This window comes from Lutra lutra, chromosome 7, assembly GCF_902655055.1.
Source record: "Lutra lutra chromosome 7, mLutLut1.2, whole genome shotgun sequence".
Taxonomy (NCBI): domain Eukaryota; kingdom Metazoa; phylum Chordata; class Mammalia; order Carnivora; family Mustelidae; genus Lutra; species Lutra lutra.
In genome coordinates this window covers 81,904,910-81,922,353 of record NC_062284.1, presented here as the reverse complement: position 1 = coordinate 81,922,353, position 17,444 = coordinate 81,904,910, and the positions used below count along the sequence as shown (strand labels likewise).

Sequence of the window (17,444 nt, the reverse complement as noted above, 5' to 3'; positions counted from 1 at the left end):
TTATCTACCTGACAGTGACTTTATTAATGACATTAACAACTTCACTAACCAAAAAATAAACATGTAATCATCTGGAGAGGATCCTAGCAAAATATCTAACTACTCAAATGAATAATAGGTGGATTTCCTCCTAGTTTCCCCACATATGTATTTTTAAGTATATTCACATGAAAAATGGGTTTTTTATTATACCATCATTTCATTCTTAAAACCACGGATTTTCCTTTTGCTTCACAACTAATTTGTTAAGTACTTTCCCTTACTCTAATGATTGTCAATCAGAGGATCAAGAGAGGGAAAAAAAATTTTCAGTGTCTCTTCCTCCTTCCTCATTATCAACAGAGGTTCTTAAGCAAGAGGCCTCAGCTTTAGAAAGTATAGGAAACCTTTAAAACTCCGTAAAATTTTGTGCATGTGCATTTTTCCAGGAAAAGTACCCAAATCTTTCTTCAAATTTTCAAAGGCTAAGAACACTTCCCCTGAAGCTCAAAATGATTACTTTGTACAAAGTACTCAAAGTATACCCTCTATTTGGACAAAATTAGATACAATCACAAGATCACTTCTATCACACACTTTATTTTGTTCTAAAATTTGGAAACCACAAAAATTACTACTTTTAAAAAGCAGTCCTTTTGGGGTTTCCTTTTTTTGCAATCATAGCTTAAGCCCTATTTACTTGAGGACTCTTTTAAAACATCAACTGAGATGACAAGAAAACATTACAGAGTTAGAAATCATAAAACTATGCCTATTGTAGAAATAACTCTTCTAGGATTAAGTGGAACAATTTGTACTACGCCAAATTTTGGAGTACATAAAATAAAGAACCCTATAAAATTGCCCATAAGTCCTGGAATAGTAACAATTGTCCAATAATAAAAAATTATAATAAGAATATTCTATGATACAGGAGTTAAGTGACTCCTTGATATATTAATATATCCTAACAATTATAATTAATGTGCTGCAGAAGAGTAATTTCAATATTTGCAGTATGCCACTTTTTGCTAAACATTCAAAATATGCTGTTATGAAAGCTAAGGAAAAAAGTTTGAATAGAAAGCCACACCAAAGAAATTTACATATGCTTTTAAGTTAGTGAAAACAAGCACACCAGTGACACAATCATTTAAATTAAGCCCCATTAGAACACATAAGTGAAATAAATATACTTTAAAAATTGACCATCTAGTTACATTTCAATCTGAATTGAGAAGTATTAAATCATGGTCAAATGGACACCATAGAACAAGTTCAAAGAAATAGTAAAATATAAACAGAAATACTCACCTTATATAACCGTACCTATATAACACCATAAATTGATGTACCCAACACCAGAAATGACACCAACTTTATGAGAAATTTTAGCAACTCCATATAACCAATCAGGCATAGACCAATTTAGCCAGTCATTAAGAAAGCAAGTGAAATGGTTACTAAAGAACACCTCACCAAATTCTTCCCAAATGAGATTAGAGATAGGAAAGAGCTAAATCTTGCTGAAAACATAAAATGTTTAATTTTCAACAAAATCATATTTTACTAGACTGAATTCCTTGAGACCAGAATCCATAACCAATTCATTTCTGTATTCTTAGCTTCAAACAGTGCTGAGGCATAGCAGACATTTAGTAAAATGCTCTTTGAATAAAATGACAGTTTTCTTAAGTTAAAATAAATGGTAATTACTAAAACAAACAAACAAAAACAACCCAAAACAATCAGACAAACAAAAAAACCCCACCCCACATAAATGGTTCTGTTGTCACCAAAACAAAAGCCACATACTCAAACTGACTTCAACTGACAACAGACAACGTAATGTACTAGGGCCATAAGATTAATTATAAATCTTGTTTGTAACAGGTATTATGGTTTTTGTCCCATAAAAAGTACCCCACAATCTGGGGAAAAGGCAACTTTACCCAGAGCTCTAGCGATAAAGGCTCAGGCCTACATTCAGTACCATAAATTCTATTCTCCTGGCCAGAGTTCACTGGTTAGGAATGGATACAGGACTCAATTCAAGGTAAATAGGCTAGAAAAGATGCTGATTGAGGAGTCTGGAAAAGCAACCTTCTCATTCTTCTGCACATACTGCCTTTATAAGAGTAACCCACACTGTCTCCCCAAACAAATTCTGCAAGACCATAATGGTTATAATGGATACTCTCAACTGGCAAGAAATCTAACCAAGGTGCTCTCCCAGAATAGGTTAAAAAATAGAAAATCTCAAACTTTCAGGCAGTTCAAGACTGCTAAATGACCTTGCTCATGAAACAAAGTCTACTCCCTATCTGTATGTGATCTGTAAGTATTGTTCTTTCTATAGGAAGCTTTTTAGCACCCAACTTTTATTTAGCCTTAATTAAAATTCTTTCAAGAATTTTAGTTTCTCTCAGATGTGAACAATGACAGACCATCAAATAACTGTCAAGAGGTTAAATGATACACACTAAAAATGAAAACTTACCCTGTAATTTATGCATTTCGATATAGACAAACAAGAGTTCAATATAGACATATATCTGATTACTTTTCTATCTGGAATGAACAATCAAGAGAAAATCTTCACCACCACTGTCTGGGTAAGAGTATTTTTAAAAGGTATTTTACTTAATAAAGACTAAGATTCTAGAAGTCAGAAGTCAAATAATTCTAAACCTAAGATTACATTCTAAAGGATCTATCATACTAATTAATACCAAGGTATCAGTTCACTATTTACTAATATTAAATTAACATCTTCTGATTCAATATATACAGACAGACATCTATCTCCTCACAGCTTGTTTTGAAGGTAACATACCTATTTTGGTATTCTTCCCCAAATCCTATTACAATGGCTACAGCAGTACATTCTTCTAAGACATTATCTGAGAATCAGGTTTAGTAAGAAGGAAGCAGTAAAACAGAAAAGAATATGGACTGGAAGCAACATTTGAAAATAAGATAGGAATTGGTAGTTGTTAATACAAATAAGGGAATTAAAAGATTCAGGACCTGGAAGATCGGAAAGTAATTTTAAAAGCTGAAAATGAGGGCGCCTGGGTGGCTCAGTGGGTTAAAGCCTCTGCTTTCAGCTCAGGTCATGATCTCAGGGTCCTGGGATCGAGCCCCACATTGGGCTCTCTGCTCAGCGGGGAGCCTGCTCCCCCTCTCTCTCTGCCTGCCTCTCTGCCTACTTGTGATCTCTGTCCGTCAAATAAATAAATAAAATATTAAAAAAAAAAAGCTGAAAATGAAAAATCAACATAATACCTACTCTAATGCACCATAAAATTCACCAAATATTTTAGTATTTCCTGTCTGAATCAAGCTAACAGCACTGAAAGAGATAACTGAAGAGAAACCAAACTGGATTAAACACACTTAGACCTCATTTCATTAAATGAGTGTGTTACAAACCGGCAATTTTATCAATACAACTCAAATTTCTCATCCTCTCAAAGCACTTTCAAACACCTGCAGGTTATGAAATCAATTCAGTAGGTCACAACCAGCCCTACCTCATTTCACTCTAACAGACAAGAAAATCAAAATAATGTATACAGTAGCGGTAAGTACTATTTTTTGAGATTTCACTTATGTAGAAACATTTATGTATAGGATTTAAACAAAATAATTCCTGTGGCTGCAATCAAGAAATGTCATACAAGGTCTGGATCTCATAACTAACACTAAACTCATTTTGGAGTATAAAGGACAATCAAGCATAGAGCCTCTGAATGACAAGCTCAGATTTCTTGAGCTTTCCTCAGATGCCACTAGGGCCTAAAGGTTATGATTTTCCAGGTGTTAAGAAATCTGAGAAAAGATTCCTGGATTACAGCTCCCATCTTGGAATCAAAGGATGAAGGTAAACAGGATGACCTTTCCTCTCAGAGAGGATTTAAAAAAAAAAAAAAAAGGCAAAGAAATGCATAAACTCAGGTTCAGAATTAATAAGAGTATTTAATTTAAAAATAAGTCCAGAAACTAATCCAATATTATGGGACAAAGGGCTGTTGTGAAATATAGCCAGAGTACATGGGGGAAATTTTAGACCTAATACATACTACAGTAGCATTTATTAAGCACTGCTACATGCCAAGCATTTGAAACACATAGTTCTCATGTCTATCACAATTCCAAATACTATAATCACTCATTTAGAAGTGAAGGAATCAGTTCAGAAGCAGTAAGCATTACTATTACTCTCTTACGGTTCTTAAGGATTATCTTACTACATAGCATTCAACACTGGCAATTTCTCAAGGCTTGGAGACACTCCTCTGTACGTACTCTCCCTAAGTCAATTTCATCTACTACCATCTCTACTTCATTGTCTCCTAAATATGTATCTCCAACTCAGTGCTCTCCTATGAGGAATGGTATATCTAACTGCCAAACTGGTATCTCAACCTGAACTCTAAAGCCAGTTTTAATTCCCACTCCCCAATTCCAAACCTGGCAAATTTCTAATGCTCTACATCATAAACAGCATCATCACTATTTAAGCTGCATAAGCTAAAACCAAGAAGGTATCTTTCCTATCTCATTCATCACCCTCCCTCTTCCCCCACACAATACATCATCAAACTTAGGGATTCTAAGTACTCTCAAATCCATCTCATTCTCTCCCTCTGCCACCATTCTCCCTCTCCACTACAACTACTCAAAGCTTTCATCATGGTTTATTTAGACTACTCTAGTATGCCAATTAGTCTTCCATCATTCAACCCGTTCTCCGCACCGAAACAAAGTGATTTCAAATCCATCACAGTCTAGTTGCAAATTACTCTAAAAAATAAATTGTCTAAAATACTCTAAAATAAAAATGTCTAGCAATGCTAAAAAGGTCCAAGTCTAGTCCCAACTCTCTAGAACAAGAGTCAGCAAACTATTGCCTGGGGACCTTCTGCCTGTTTTTGAAAACAGCCATACTCAATCATGAGTATGAGCCATACTCATATTGTCAATGGCTGCTTTGGTACTGCAAGAGCAGATATGACCAGTTATAACAGAGGCTGTATTACCTGCAAAGCCTGAAATACTATCTGGCTCTTTATACAAGTATGCCAGCACCATCATTACATGAATGACCATCCACAGTGGTCTTTTTAAAGAACACACCACTTTCCCTTTTACAACATTCAGCACTCAATCTTCTTCCATCCACCCAACTATTCCTCTTAAGTCCTATTAACCCATGATAATTATACTTCTCAGGGAGGGCATTCTTTACTCTCTAGACCAGCACATCCCCATTCAGATTAGCCACATGCAATAGCCCCATATGGGTACCACACTGGAACAGGAGCTCCAAGCCAGAAGACTGTATGTTTCGAGGTGCTCTATTCCATTCCATCGGTCAATGTACCTATCGCTGTGCCAGTACCAATCTTACATGCCAAAGGTTTACATTATCTGATAAAATAAGCACAAACACCACGACTCCACCTCCGCCTTTCTTAAGTGTCCTATTCTAGGCTCCTTACTCTTCCATATATGGATTAGAATCTGTATGTGCAATTACCTGAAAACCTAACACTTTGAATGAAACACTGAAACCAGAGATTAGTCTGAAGAGCAGTGACTTCATGATACACTATATGCATGGATAGGAAGGCACTAGAGTTCCTCATTTATTTAGATATTTTTCACTGTCTTTCAATACTCTTATTACTTTTCTACATAGTCGTTTGCACAATAACTCCCAGGCACTGGACAATCTCCCATGCTTTTTTTTTTTTTTTTTAAAGATTGATTGACTGACTGGTTGATTTGACAGACAGAGATCACAAGTAGGCAGAGAGGCAAGCAGAGAAAGAGGAGGGGAAGCAGGCTCCCCCTTGAGCGAGAACCCAATGTGGGGCTCGATCCCAGGACCCTGGGATCATGACCTGAACCGAAGGCAGAGGCTTTAACCCACTGAACCACCCAGGCGCCCCTAAAATAAATTCTTAAATAAAAATAAAACTGGGGACATGCCTTGGTGCCTCAGTCACATAAGTGTCCAACTCCTGATCTCAGCTCAGGTCTTGATCTCAGAGTTTTTATTTCAAGCCTCATGTTGAGCTTGATGCTCAGCAGGGAGCGCACTAAAAAAAATACAATAAAAAAAAACTGTATATGTACATCAGCTTCCACACTTATGACTATGTGATACCAATCTCATCCCTACCTTCCACCTATCCAACACAACTTTCCTTGCTCCTCTGGCCTTGCTTAACTAACTGCTTTGGATTTAAACTAGTTTTTCAGTTTTGTAGATTTTTGTAAATACAATGCTATTTCTCAATACCCAAATAAGGGCAGTTTCCTATCACCACTCACCTTACTTCAGTCATAATTTTATGCCCCTGTACAAATGATTCTCCCCACCTAAAATATCTTTACTCCTTCTTCGAAACCAATTAAAAAACCCAAAAGTAATGATTTACACCTTTCTCTTCATGAAGTTTTGTGACATACTACATACTCCATGGCAATTTCTGTCTATATTCTTTTAATATTTATATTTAAACAAACTATCACAAAATAGTAGATATACTTTTTTATTTAACAAATTTACCAATGTGTTAGGCACCATTGTAAATAAACATGAATTGATTTCTCATAGCAGTCCTAAGTAGTATGATTATTATCTAGTATGATTATTATTATCTCTATTTTCCTAGTTGGAAGTGCAGAGAAGTTATGCACTTAGAGTTAGTAAGTGGCAGAGCCTCAATTCAAATCCTAGAAGTCTGGCTCTAGACCATGTGCTCTTAAGAATTACACTATGCTTCCTTAAATTGCTCTAGTAGTACTTTTTTTTTTAAGATTTTATTTATTTATTTGACAGAGAGAGATCACAAGTAGATGGAGAGGCAGGCAGAGAGAGAGAGGGAAGCAGGCACCCTGCTGAGCAGAGAGCCCGATGCGGGACTCGATCCCAGGACCCTGAGATCATGACCTGAGCCGAAGGCAGCGGCTTAATCCACTGAGCCACCCAGGTGCCCCTCTAGTAGTACTTTCTTAACACTGCCCCCAAGCACAAGGTACGATCTCTCAAATCCCATTTAAGCTCTTTAAGGGGAGATGCATGTCTTTAACTTTTCATATCCTTCAACAGCTTTTTGTACAGACTTTAAGTGTCTAGCAGGTTTTTAATGAATGCTTACTGAACTGAAACATGAGATGACAATTACTCAAGTCCAGATGACACAATGAATATAATTTTTAGAGAAATTAGGTTGCACTGAAGTGCTCCAGCCTTTCTATAATGCTTAAAAAAAGATACCATGGATAACTGTGATACAATAAAAATAAAACAAGATGAAATCAGAGAGGCAGACAAACCATAAGAGACTCTCAACCACAAAAACAAACTAAGGGATGCTGGAGGGGAGAAGGTGGGGGAATGGGGTAACTGGGTGATGGGTATTAAGGAGGGCAAGTGATGTAATTAGCACTGGGTATTATATACAATTTATGAATCACTGACCTCTACCTCTGAAACTAATAATACACTATGTTAATTAACTGAATTTAAATTAAGTTAAAAGTAATAATAAAGTTAGCCTTGAGTGAGCTAAAGCATTTCACTGTGCATATATACAAAACCATAAAATATAAACTGTGACAGAAAACTGTATCTATGAAATTTCACTGTTACCTATGTTTTTCTTTTTAAGACCACAGGTACAGAAACCAAACACTTAAATGACACCTGATTTAAAAATTACTTACAGATGTGAAGCCTTCTAAATACAATTTCTCCAATTTTTTTTAGATTTCAAATATAATACATGAATCTAAAAATTAAAGCAATGTTATACAGAAGTGCAAGGAAATTCTAAGATAACTCTAAAAGACAGCTGAAACTACTGAGTTAAGGCAACTGAAAGCAGATTATAAATATGACTCTAAGTTGATTCACTACTTCAATAGAAGTGAGGAAAAGATGGACACCAAATGAAAGATTTATATTAAGCAAAAGATTGAGTGGAATCAAATATATGAAACATTTGCAGGTGTGGAGGAAGAGAATCTAGGCCCATTTTTGTCTGTGGGATGATAATAAAAAATTAAAGACAAATTGCTATAGTCAGTGACTTTAAGATGAGGGGATTATAAACACCACCATTACTTTATGTACCTCTAAAAAAAAAAAAAGAAAGAATAAAATCCTGTGTTAATTAAGATATGCCATCAATTACTAGACATACCAGATTTAGGAGCTATAAACAAACAAACAAAACCCAAAACCCTGGATTTTATAATCAATTAAAATATTTATCTTCCAGAACTTATGATAAGGTTAAATCCCAATAAACCCACTGTAAGTTGAAAACATTAAATTTAAAAAGCACTTAATACACTAACATTCTGATCATATACTTTGGCCTGGCCTACCTTAAATGCGCCCAAAACATACTAGCCTACAAATGAGCAAAAACATCTAACACAACCCTATTAATAAGGAGTTGAGTATCTTGTAATTTACTGAATACTGTACTGAAAGTGAAAAACAGAATGATCGTTTACCCTTGTGATCATCGGGCTGACTGGAATTACAGTTTACTACCACTGCTCTGTATCACGTGAATGTATTGTACTGCGTATCTTCCTAGCACAGGAAAAAAAATCAAAATTCTAAATTCTAAACATGGTTTTTACTTAATGTCTTATTCCTTTTGCACCATCATGAGGTTGAAAAATCCTAAACTGAACCATCCTAAGCTAGGTACCATGTGTACAGTTAAGTGATTACATAAGACAAATCAGGTATGAGGAGATTTGCTTCAATTTGAGGAACATTATTATTAATAAACTAACTGGAGGGGCACCTGGGTGGCTCAGTGGGTTAAAACCTCTGCCTTCGGCTCAGGTCATGATCTCAAGATCCTGGGATTGAGCCCCGCATCGGGCTCTCTGCTCAGCAGGGAGCCTGCTTCCTCCCTCTCTCTCTCTGCCTGCCTCTCTGCCTACTTGTGATCTCTGTCAAATAAATAAATAAAATCTTTAAAAAAAAAATTAACTAGAATCAGAGGTTGTGCTAAAATTTCAGAATATTAATACAGATGTGGCATATTCCTTCCTTGCATAGTACTCATACTTAAGAAATCAATACTAAAAGAAGTAGAGTAATAAATATCAAGTCATTGGAATACTCATGTCTTCAATCTAGGGATTCTATTGTTGTACATTCACCCTAAAGAAATGACTGAAAAGGAATAAACTTTTATGTAAACTGGCCACTGTAACAAAAAATGATAGCAAAATTTAAAACCTGGAAACCTAACCACCCATTTTTAATATAACTTGCTAAATGAAAAATATAATGACTAAAATGTATTGTCGAAAAAACATTTTTAAAAATAAAAAAATAAAAATAAGAAGTATAATCGAAATACTATAGAGCACTAGGGAAAAATACAACTAAGTGAAAAAATAAAAACTACATATATACTATTGTTGGAACTAAATAGAAATTAGGGAAAATTGGGAGAAGATATAAAGAAAACTAATGAGAAAGGTTTCAACATGTTCAAAATCTGTTTTTGATCACAGATTGCATATTAAATAATTAATACTTTAACCTAATTAAATTTCCTGATTTTGATACCTATACAGTTGTTATTTAAGAGAATGTTCTTATTAGGAAATAAAGTATTTAACAGTAAAAAGAGTCCCAACATCCGCAACTTCATCTCATAGGGTTCAAAATGAATAAACCCCAATAAACACCCACACGAAATAAATCAAGGAAGAGGGACAAAATGTAAATAGCTGGTAAATCTCAGTAAAGGGTAAATAAAAGCTTTTACTCTTCCTGCAGCTATTCTTGAAGTTGAAATTTTAACAGAAAGTTACCAAAACAATTAAGCAGACTTATGATCAAAAATGGAAAAATAACACACACACAAAAGCAATTTAAAATGGGGCACCTGGGTGGCTCAGTTGGTTAGGCGTCTGCCTTCAGCTCGGGTCATGATCCCAGGGTCCTGGGACAGAATTCTGTCTTGGCTCCCTGCTCATCAGGGAGCCTGCTTCTCTCTCTCCTCCCTGATCCTGCTCTCTCTCATGCTCTTTCTCTCTCTCAGATAAATAATAAATAAAATCTTTTCAAAAAATAAAATAAAATGGAATGACTGTAAATGCTTTATCATTAATAAGCATTAAGTAGTATTAATAACAAACAAATTGAGAAAAAATGCTGAAATTTTTTGACAGTGATTAAACGTGTAGGGAGAACTAGTGATAATAGGTTGAGTACGAAAGATGCCAAAGATATTTAGCCAGTAGCATGTGTTGAGAGTACCTGTAGTAAACAAACATGTATTAAGACTATGGACATAACTGATGAAGAAACTATCAATGTGCAAAATAAAAGCCTGCTGAAAGCTATCTCAAAACCATAAAAATCTTCAGCAAAGCTTGTGCACACTCAAGAGTCAAAGAGTACTAGAAGTGAAGGTGCTAAAGTACCACTGTAATAAAGAGCAAATGGAAATTACAAAATACAACTTAGCACATATATCTAAGTTTTCAGTGCTTAATACAATCAGGTCAATTACTATCTACTGAAAACAGATATTGCTATTTAGTCAAAATGCTACAACTCAAACTTAAGAAACTTTTCTACACGTCTTTAGACAAAACACCACCACCCATAAAAAAGAATCCTAGAACTGTTAAATTTCCAATATTACAAATTATCAGTTTGACTATATTGTCATGATCCTTGATTGATACCAATATTTCAAAATAATTTTCCAAAACTGATAGGTAAAGAAGGCAAAAAAAGAGATAAATGGGATGCTTACAAACAAAATAGAGCAAAATCACGCTATATCTGGGCTTCTATTAGGAAAATAAACGTATTTACCTAGAATGATTATACTGAAGAATATGAATTCAAACTTCTACATTAAATAAGGCACAAATAAAAAGGCAATTTAAAAAGTAATGAAAATATTCATCCTCACAAAATATTCAGAAAATTACTAAAAAAAAAAAAAAAGAAAGAAAATTACTGAATGACATAGGCATCCTAAGTTCTCAATGATGTCAAATTCATTATCTTAAAAAAATACATATTTTAAAAAGCAAAAACAAACATCTTTATAAACATCACTTACTATGAGTTAAACTTACCTTTTTATCTTCTTTTACTTTGTGGGTTTTCTTCTTCATTTTCTTATCATCTAACTCCTGGTCTGAGGTGATTGCAGGATTATCAATACCACCTTTCCAAGTTTCAACAGGAGAAAGAAGCGGATCTTCTTCACTTCCACGATGTCTTCCTTTTCTTTTTGTTTTAGAAGTGGTAAAAGCCTCATCATCACTCGCATCTGAATGTGTTCTTCTATAGTATGACTTGGCTTTACTAAACAGGGTTTTAGATTTGTATTTGTATTTTGAAGGCCTCCTTTCTCCATGACTTTTTGACGTTCTATCAGAAAATCCATTTTCTTCATCTCCTTGGGTGTTATTTACAAAGGAGTTTCGAATTTTAATAATGCGAGTCTGACTATCATCTGGGACAACATATATCTCTTCAGAATAGCCCTTCTGTTTGAAAATTGTGTCAATGGGTTCCGCATAGTTATCTGAAGGATCCATATCTTCAGGATGTGCCAAAGGCACCCGGGAAGTCTGTTTTCTTGGATTTTTACCGATTCCAGCTTCAATTGTTTTTACAAGGTTTGGATCCAGTTTTTTCACATTTGTCTTAGGTACAACTGGTTTAGGTTTAATAGGTGGAGGCACTTTATGGTTGCGTTCATGGTCATGACAATTTGGGGTGCTATGAATAGGATATTCATTTCCTTCTAAATCTAATCTGTATCTAGAACGGTCACTAGGTGTTGGAAGCAACTGTACATCATCTCCAATTGGGCTATAAGGAGGCGGTGCTTCTGTATCATCATCTGAATCAGGATAGTTGTTATATGGAAAGCAGTCTCTGGGAGATGGTAGAAAAACATCCTCACTTTGATGGGTTGATTCCCTTGTATTATCAGATAAATAGGAATTTTCTATCATATTTTTTTTCTCCAGAACATCACTGAAAAACAGTGTAAAGACCTCAGTTTGTCGATGATACTGAGATAAAGAATACAGTGCTGTAAATTTAGCGGAGATCTCAGTTGCAATGTGTTCTCCTTCAGTCATTAGTTCCTTGATCGCCTCATTTTCAAAAAAGTCTGCTTGGCTATCAGTAACTGCCACCAGCTGTACAGGAATGGTGTCCTGAACTTCTGACAGAAATGCTCGAAGCATTCCCATTGACGCTTTCCGTTTGGCAGAATAAACTAATATATACCCATGAACCAATTCATCTTTCCTTACTCCAATTGAAGAATGGTATGATAATATTGTGATCTGTATTCGCCTCCTTTTTTCACCAATGATTTTATCAAGCATTAGGGAATTATTTTGTCCAGCTTGAGCAGCACTACAAGAATGAGAATCAAGGAAGGGTGAAAGAATAAGATCCACACTAAAGGGATCACCACACATGGCACACATGACAATTCTCAGGTCAGCTTCTGATACATCCTTACTGGCTGGAACTGGGCTCACGACATCTAAATTATGCTTAACTGATTCTAATACTCCTCTGAGAGCTTGCTTTATTTGGGTTTCATTAAATTTACGAGGATATGTACCAGGAGGTACATCGACAAAAGGGCACTGTAACTTGTTTGCCAACTGCTGCCCTTGGTGCCTGAGAATTGGTAGATTCTTACTCATAGAATCTCTCTGATTAGCCAGAATTAAGGTAAATGGAAGATTAGCCATATACTTATCTTTTCTGATTTGAGAAGCTTCAGTTCTTATTTTTCCAATAAATTCCCCAATAAAATTCAGTGACTCGATGGAATTAAATACACAGAAGCACCCATGTGGTTTAAAGGCGGCAGTCCACAACTGACTTAAGAAGTAAGGCGACTTGGCATCAACTGGCCGAAGATCAAGTTCATAAATTTTTCCATCTAAGGCATACTCATCATCAGTAGATTGTGTTCTTATCTCATTTGCTAGTTCTTGAGCAAGGCCATCCTTCCCTAAAATGAAAAGGTTAACTTTATCTATACTGGTACTATCATGATATAACCGTAAGCGGCCATGATCCAACTGTGAAAGACTACTAGCAAGTAACTGCTCCACTTTAATGTCTGTACAATTTTGGCCACTAAGACAGGTTTCTTTAGTGGGATGATAAACAAACCCTATGTGCTTAAGTAGAAGAGATTCCCTATCGGGTGCAAGTTTCTGTAAAGCTTTATATCTAGGTTCTTCACTCAAAACTGTATGAATTTCACTCATTTTATCTGAACTAGGTGTTGCATTAAGATCTAAATCATAAAAAAGTTCAGAGTGCTCAAAAAGCATTTCCTGAAACTCTTCTTTGGCTTTTTCAACTATTTCTCGCTGATGCCTACCATACACCTCTTTGCTATCAGCCTCAGTGATATATTTGAAGGCTTCATCCTCCATAACAAAGCACATAACTTCTTCCCACGGTTGCCCAGGTGAAATGAACTGAATTTTTTCCAGAGTCTTTTTGAATTTTTCCTTCATTTCTACCCTTCTTTTCTCTGATATCAGATGCTGTACATGGTTCTGATAAACTTTTTCAGCTTCTAAAGTGCTCAGGAGGTCAAATGGAATTCGTCTATCATTAATTTTATCTATGTGGTCAGTTTCATCCCAAGGTGTTTTTTCTAGCACCACAAAACATAACTGAAAATCTGCTCTCTTTTCCATTAACTTCAAAGCTTCTGACCAATTCAAATGTTCAATCTCTTCTAGGTTTGGCAAAAGAGTGTTAAAAGCTCTTGGTAAAGTATTTATATATTCTTCTCTCCTTTTTCTTATATGTTCCTGTTTAAGTTGTTCTATATGTTTTGAAAATGTATTTCTGGCCTTTCTTGTTCCCTCTAAGTTGATGTATTCTTCATAATCAGGATGATTTTTTAATTTATTACTAACAGTTTTCCAAGTTGCATGATAATCTCTCACAGTCTGCACAAGTTTTTCAAACTTATCTGTTGCTGTGACAACAAGTTGTCGCTGTGTTTTATAAGCATCCAGATAGGGAATAATTTTAGGCTTGCCACGAGTTTTATCCAACATTTGTACCAGTGCAGTAAAACATGTCTCAATGTTGACATTAAATCGTGCTGATGTTTCCACTACAAGAAGGTTCTTTTTGTTTGAAGCAAAAGCCTGAACTTCTCTAAGATAATGATCCACACATTCATCACATTTAGTTGCTGCTATTATTACAGGCTTTTTTGATTTTGATAGTTGGACAAAAAGATTATTCACAAATTTAAGTTGATCATCAAACTTCCTATTGCATCCCTGGCTCACATCAATGCACAGTAAAAATCCGTCTACATTGAGCTTCCCTTCAGGCATTTGCTTCTGTTCAAAGTCTTGCTCCAAGCCCAGCTGATCAGTGCAAATGTACATTAGTTTCTCTGCTGACTGCAATTTAGAGGCAGCTGCACGTTTTATATATGGTTGCAAATTCGTACTCCGATGAGGCAAGAAAGTCTGGTCATCAATGAACTCTGTTTGTTCAATGACATGAATTTTGCATTCTATTCCATCTTCACCATTTTGTGTTATGTCACCCCAGTATAAAAAGTGATCATTGTTTACCACTCGTCCTCCAAAGTCAATGGTGCTAAGCACAGAAGTATGTTCTGGGTAATATTCATCTGCTTTTGAGCGTACAAATCTATTGCACAAACAAGACTTTCCAACTCCACAGTTACCTTTATCTTTTTCAGTCCCAGAGAGTCCAACTACACTGATAGTATAGGATGGGGGGCGAGGCTCTTTGTTTTTTGCCATCATAACTCTCTTCTCATGTCTCTACATTCATAAAGATAACCAGATATACTTCTCATTCTGAAAATAAAATCATCTCAAAATACAGATCCCAAAGTTCAGAACTATATTTGGTTCTTTGTATTTCCCTCATTTCTGTGCAGAAAAGTCTTCAAAATCATATGGATCATCTTCCTAGAAAGAGGAGAAAAAGGAAAAAATTTAATCATGAAATTACATATTACATCATATACACACTAAAGATATTTATAACAAATAACTATGGATATTAACAATAAATATTACATGTATTTTAGGAAGCCACCATAAAGTTGTTTATGATTTATTGCTTTAAATGCAAGAGGACTTTAAAATTTAAGAAAAATCTAACAATTAAAATAACTACACACATAATTTAAGGTAATGTCTCAAGAAATTTAAAATAAGCCCCTAATAACCAAATGTGCATTTTATTTTACCTCTGTTCCTTCCTTTAAGTTTGAAGAAATAACTAGTCTTTTCCCCTTCCTCAATTTTCTTGCCTTCTGTGACTACACTATGCTTGCTGATAATTAAATGTACCAGTTGCCATTAACAACTCCCTTACAACTTTCAAAAACAACCTGCTATTACACCGTTCTTCAAAACTTGTTCCCTAAAATGGAATCTCATATAAATTTAGGAAGATTTTACAATTATGTAAAATTTTTCATAAAGTTTAACATGCTCCTGTGAAATCTATCAAATTTTATGCCCCAATACAAATTCAAAACATTCAAATACTTCAATAGGAAAACTGAAATGGACAGTTAATACAAATACTGAAAGTATTTAACTAAACCAATGTTTCTCAAACTATCAAGGTGAAGGATCAATTTTTATTTCATATCTGTGAGTCCAATTTTGTAAAACCCAAAAAGTGAACTTTTTTCAAAAATCCAAACCCTAATAAGATTCAAGAGACATAAAATTACTGTCCAACATTACTTCTAAATGTTCTTGATTTCTATATTCATTTCCTGTCAGAATAGTCACAAAAAACTCATAGATAACATTTTGAGTAGAACCAAGCTGAAGAATTTTGAGATTGTCTACTTGAGACAATCGTTTAGAATTATTTGACATACCAGCAACATGAAATAACCCTAAGAATTGAATGTAATTTAATTTACGTTATTTACGTGAAAGCAGTCAATCAGTCTTTTATATTAGTTTTATTTGTAGATTCTTCACACTTTTGAGGTGGAATTAAAAGTAATATATCATTTCTACCATGCCAAAGTTTCACAAGACAGGGAAAATATCCAGTCGTATACATCAACATACATGAAAATTATCTTCAATCCAGACAAAATAAAGAACATAGGAAAAAAAAGAAGAAAGGAACCATCACTTGTCCCAAATACCTGGCTTCTACACTGACCTCAACTGCAAGTAAACAAGTAAACACCTATTGGTGTTAAGTAAACACCTATTCAAATTACACTATACATTTACTATACTACAATTAATGATTAAAGAAACTATTATAATTTAAAATTATGACTAATAGTTTTGGTAAAATAATATTAAAAGTTAAAATTTCAGATTTACTTTTGTATTTCTGAAGTGTATTCTAATAGCTTCAACTATAAATATTAATAGTATCTGCCATATGATATACAAAAAAAGCATTTATTAGATTCACTTTCATAATAAAATAATCCTGTGTTGAAGGAGCAACACAAAAAGTAGAAAACCACAAATAAATACAACTGATTTAAATCTATTATTTATGAGTTTATGACAACAGCAAAACTGAAACCGCTTTGTGTCATAGCTTCCCCATCTATAAAAAGGGGCTGTGTACCTATACAAATTTAAGAATGAAATCATTTTTTAAAATAAGTGCCTAGCAAACAAAGAAAGTTTAGTAAGTAATGTATCAGTTTGATTCTTGGAATCAGTGAAGCTGTCAAAATATTTTTTGTAAAAAATTACATGATCGGAATCCAACTTTAAAATATTTACCTGGCAGCAGTATATACAATAATTAAAAGTAAAAGAAATTAGGGGAGTCCCATCCAATCCTATTAACTCTTTTTCATTAGTGGAACTTCTAAAAAACATTAATCTGGTTAAATTGGGTACTTGCACCTAGCACCAGTTTCTTTATCTAAACTGCATAAAAAAAATTTGTATCTACTGATAAGAAAACAAAAGGGAATGAACTGGATAACAAAGTTATACACAGTGATAAAAAGGTAAAACAAAATTCACAAAAACAGCATGATTCTGTAACAATTGAGGAAAAAAATGGAAAACACACAAAGGAAAATACAAGGCCTACCCTTCCTTCTTACTAGAAAAGCAGAAAACTGCAGACAGTACACTTTAAGATGTACATCGAAAGAAAACATATCTAGTGGTTACTCTGGGGAATTTTCATGTTAAACAGTATATACACTAGTACTACATGCAGCTCTTTATTAAACAAAAATCTGTTCTAAAACTAAGAGCAATTCAAAGAAAAGACTATTCCCTGCCTTCTAGTTTAAGAGACACAAATAGAAAGGTTAATAGTAAAAAGTCACATGAACCTAAGTATTATAGAAAATTCTCAACTACAAACCTAATCC

The 17,444-nt window shown here is 34.5% G+C and overlaps 1 protein-coding gene across 5 annotated transcripts in view; it reads right to left on the bottom strand.

Moving 5' to 3' along the window:
- Positions 1 to 17,444, bottom strand: part of ARHGAP5 (Rho GTPase activating protein 5) — a 73,209-nt gene that overhangs the window by 44,615 nt on the left and 11,150 nt on the right. For all 5 annotated transcript variants that reach the window (XM_047736391.1, XM_047736393.1, XM_047736392.1 and 2 more), the window contains one exon: positions 11,134 to 15,021. In XM_047736391.1, the coding sequence (XP_047592347.1) occupies positions 11,134 to 14,853 (3,720 nt within the window). In that variant the 5' untranslated portion in view covers positions 14,854 to 15,021. The remainder of the gene's footprint in view (positions 1 to 11,133; positions 15,022 to 17,444) is intronic.